The sequence below is a fragment of the Plasmodium inui genome (genome assembly GCF_000524495.1).
Source record: "Plasmodium inui San Antonio 1 unplaced genomic scaffold supercont1.220, whole genome shotgun sequence".
Taxonomy (NCBI): Eukaryota; Apicomplexa; class Aconoidasida; order Haemosporida; family Plasmodiidae; genus Plasmodium; species Plasmodium inui.
The window spans coordinates 1-4,039 of NW_008482054.1; the positions used below are offsets into that span (position 1 = coordinate 1).

General features: G+C 38.9%; 2 protein-coding genes across 2 annotated transcripts; both read left to right on the forward strand.

The window, feature by feature from the left end:
- Window positions 1-5: 5 nt before the first annotated feature.
- On the forward strand, window positions 6-401 carry C922_05832 (hypothetical protein; the record flags this gene model as incomplete). Its single annotated transcript, XM_008821403.1, has 1 exon — window positions 6-401. A coding segment is annotated over one exon (396 nt), but the record flags the coding sequence as incomplete, so codon positions are not given.
- A 258-nt stretch (window positions 402-659) lies between these two features.
- C922_05833 (hypothetical protein) lies at window positions 660-938 on the forward strand (the record flags this gene model as incomplete). The annotated part of the gene is made up of 1 exon (XM_008821404.1): window positions 660-938. One exon carries the CDS (start codon window positions 660-662, stop codon window positions 936-938), a length of 279 nt encoding a protein of 92 aa, XP_008819626.1.
- Window positions 939-4,039: the final 3,101 nt, after the last annotated feature.

Consider the following 4,039-nt stretch of genomic DNA (forward strand, 5'->3'; position numbering starts at 1 on the left):
ATGAGGATGATGACAATGAGGATGATGACGATGAGGATGATGACAATGAGGATGATGACGATGAGGAAGAGGAAGACCATGAGGATGAAGACTATCAGGATGAACACCAAGACTGTTACCAGAGAAGGAGTTACTACCCTTCCGGAACAAGCGACAATGAAAACCGGCAGGAATTTGCTTACTATCAGCACGGGGAAAAGTCTGAATTTTATTACGACGGAGACGAATTCGAAGAGATATTTACAAAAAAGCCAAAGAGACGTGTAAAGGACAACTTCAGAAGAACAATCAGGGAGCCAAGCGACACTGACAGCGACGAGGAGCGAATGTGCACAGGACCATGCGCTAAAACATCTCAAGGACAACAACATTACCAAAATCGTAGAATGCCAGGGGTCTGACAGAGGGAGGAGTCCTCCGGAAAGACAGGGAGTGACTTTGGCGAGAGAAGCGAATCATCCAATTCGATAGACAATTTTTCTGAAAACATTGACAGACAAGTCAAGAAGCCATTACTTCACTCCATTCTTCGACACGCAAAAAGCACTAGTCAATATTCTCAAAGGGAGAAATCGTCCTGTAACAAATTAGAAGCCGCTACTTCCATATTAAGATTTTTCACCCCACTTTTGGCAATGCTTATATATGGAAAAGTAATAATGGCCGTAGGTTCCCCGATGGCTTTCCAGTTCTTCCTCGTTTCGTGCACTATCTTAATCATTTACCTTGGACGTAAGTTACACAGAATTAAGAAGTCCATTAAAAACAAATATAGAAATGAAGATAGAAACAAAAATAGAGAACGCGCCAGGAGGCCACTCCAAAATGGTGCCGAAATGAGCCGATCCATAATAAGGGATGGCTTCCTTGTGATGCCAACTCGGCAGAATGATGGTATCCCTAGGATGAGACCAATACAAGGCAGACAAGGGTATTAATGGGCCGCAAAACCTAATGATGGAAGAATATACAGAACGTTTCATGAACAATGTGTGTAAAAAAATTTCTCCAATGAGAAGTCGCTATATGCACACTACAGTATTTTGGGGGAGAAATTTACAGAGACTTTCCCCCTCACGTCATAGGACTGCCACATTTTTTGGTCAGAAATGGTTAATAACCCCCGGATGCATAGTGTTTCCCATGACTTAATCGTATTATCGATATTCTCTTGTCATGAAGAAATAGGAAGATAAATAAATACAGGCTTGCATGTAGCTTCCTCTTTTGTATCTGTTTCTATATATATATTATAACCATAAGCTGCACTTTTTCGCTTTAATGGATCGCCTTCCGATAAGAGTTCCCGACTCGTGATTTTTTTCTCTTTTTTTTCTTGTTTGTCTGCGTAGAATTTTGGTCATCCTTACCTAAACAATTGTTCCCCGGGGGGCTCCATTTTAGTTTTCCACTCTTTTCGTTTTAGCTACCTATTTACACAGAAGTGCTTTCATGAACAACAAGATTTCATAATTTGTTCTATGGGAGAAGTCACAACCGGAACAACAAGTTGTGTATTTTAGGAACCAATTATTATTTTAACGACACGGACAAGTGTTTTTCTTTTTTTTCTGGAGTTGTGATTGTGCTAGTTGTGGCACTTGTGGTAGTTCCCTCTTCTCATGATGTGTGAGAATGAATCCCCCCTGGTATTTCTCTCTACAACAGCGGACACTTCGCCGCTGGAGATAAAGATGTGGTGATCATTAAGGCCTACATTAGTTCGCATTATGTCGCTTATTTCACTGAATGCCGCACTTTCCTGCAGCAATAATAATTATTTATGCTCATAGCTGTCTATTTCTAGAAGTGATAACACACGCGTGAGGCAGAAAGAAGCCTCCGACTGGTTTCTCATGACTTCCCTATTCAGTCACAAGGGCCTCATTGTAAACAAAATACCCCCCATGGCGCTACGTGTGTTTCTGCTTCCTTCTTGCACACTTGGGAGTTTCAATTACCGAAACACTGCGACAAGGCTTTCAATCTTCACTTCACCTTAATGCTTGTAGAGGGCTGAGATTAAACGAGCCAAACATGATAGGATTTTCCCGAAAAGAAAGCAAAAGGTAAAAATGCGGACTGTCCATGATAGTAGAGTTTCATCGAAACGGTCGCTTGTTCTGCTCTGCAGTACCAGCTATGGATAATACATATATTTAATACCGTCCCTTAAAACTTCCAGATCTAAATTAAAGGTCATCTGCATCCTGCTCAGTATCATTCAAGAGCAGAAGGAGGGTCACATAAGAAAATGGCTTCTCTTTTTTGGTAGTTTACCATGCCTAATACAAGAAGGGTCTCATTTTTTCTTAATTGCAATGCATAAATAATACTTCCATTTGTATAGGTACCAAATGTAAGCCTCAGCAAGAGGATAAATGGTAATATAATGTATATGCCGCCTTCGTAAAGAAGTTATTTTTCAGAGGATTCTAGCGTCAAATATACAAAAGAATATCTGCTGACTCATTTATATGGCCTATTTTGCAGATTTTAGCAGACAGAAAGGCATGCAGAAATAGATTGTAAGCGAGATGGGACCTTCATATAATTGGTGAACATGTCATTTTGCTTAAAAACAAGAGATACACGCTGTTTTGTCTCATAAATATCTCGACCAGTGTGCACTGTGAGCGAAGAAATAAATTTTATACATTTTCTATGATGTCGTTTCTTTTTTTTTTTTTTTAATATTGGCTAAAGATATATTCTATAATGTCTTAATTTATTTATGTAAGTGCTTCTGCTTTTGTTAAAAATTTTGGATTTGTCAAACTTATTTAAGAAGTATTTTTTACTACATATTTTAGCAGTTTAAAACCTACTACAACGTATTTGAAGGTAGTTTAAAATATTTCAAGGTATTTTGACGCAGTTTATGACGTCATAACACAACCGACTTCAGTTATATATTTAGAACAATATTCGCGCACGTAATAACCCTCTTTTATGTATACTTATATGCCCCACAGGAATTAAATTAAGCTACTATGGCTTTTCTCAGCGAATCCAATTCCGCTTTGGCTGATAAATGCTCACCTAGGAATAACAGGAAGAACGAAAAACGTTCTCCCGCCCCTGAAGCCGGGGACAGGACCTCACATGGCCTTAACTTCCGAAGATCCTTTTTTCCCTCCTGTTGAGTTTCACTTCTCGTTGTCGCCACTTATATGTTGCTACTAGGAAGCTATATGGAGTAGAGATTTCTTGAACAAATAATACGAAGCCTCTCGAAATTTCTTATTTTGTTCTTACGCTGGATCAAATGTACCTTTTTTTGGGATGTTTATATGGAGAAAGCAGTCTATACATATGAACTATAAATAATATACATATGACTAATGTGTACACCACCTGTCGTTCCAGACTTTTTTAAAAAATTTGTCGCAGGAGATAACCCCCCTGGAGAAGAAGATAATGCCCCCAATACAGCAGAGGAACTTCTCGGAGTTAAATGAAGATGGATGTCTGAGAGGAAGAAACTCAGATAAAAATGTAAGTTCCACCCATTCTGAATCTAATGATGGCGTTTTATCTGGGTTTGATGAAATGAAATTAGGTGACTACCTTATGAGCACGGTCCTCAACTTAGGTTGAAACAGACAGCAATGCAAATTCTCTGAGCTGAACGGCAACTCTTATTTCTGCATAGGGCGCGCCAAGAAATAATAGAAGAGAGGAGGCGGACAATTTGAGGATACCTGTTTCTAGATATTCCGGAGTGCAATGTCAGATACCGCAATGACAATGTGTCACTATACACATCGTGTATTCAACTGTACTTCTCACTCTATAATCCCTTCAAGCGCAACCTTCATTGCCACTTCATTGTATGAAGAAATTTTGACCACCAAAAACTTGTTCCTTTTGTGTCTTCCTTAATGATACATTACTTACTGCAGTGAATAACTATTTATCTGTTAATGGCGCCTATCTAAGCCGTATCTGTTTTTTTCTTTCGTTTACAGGACGGCAAAGATCGAACATATCAAGTCATAGTGTATTTTTATCTGAACGAATTATTTCTCTTTCGACC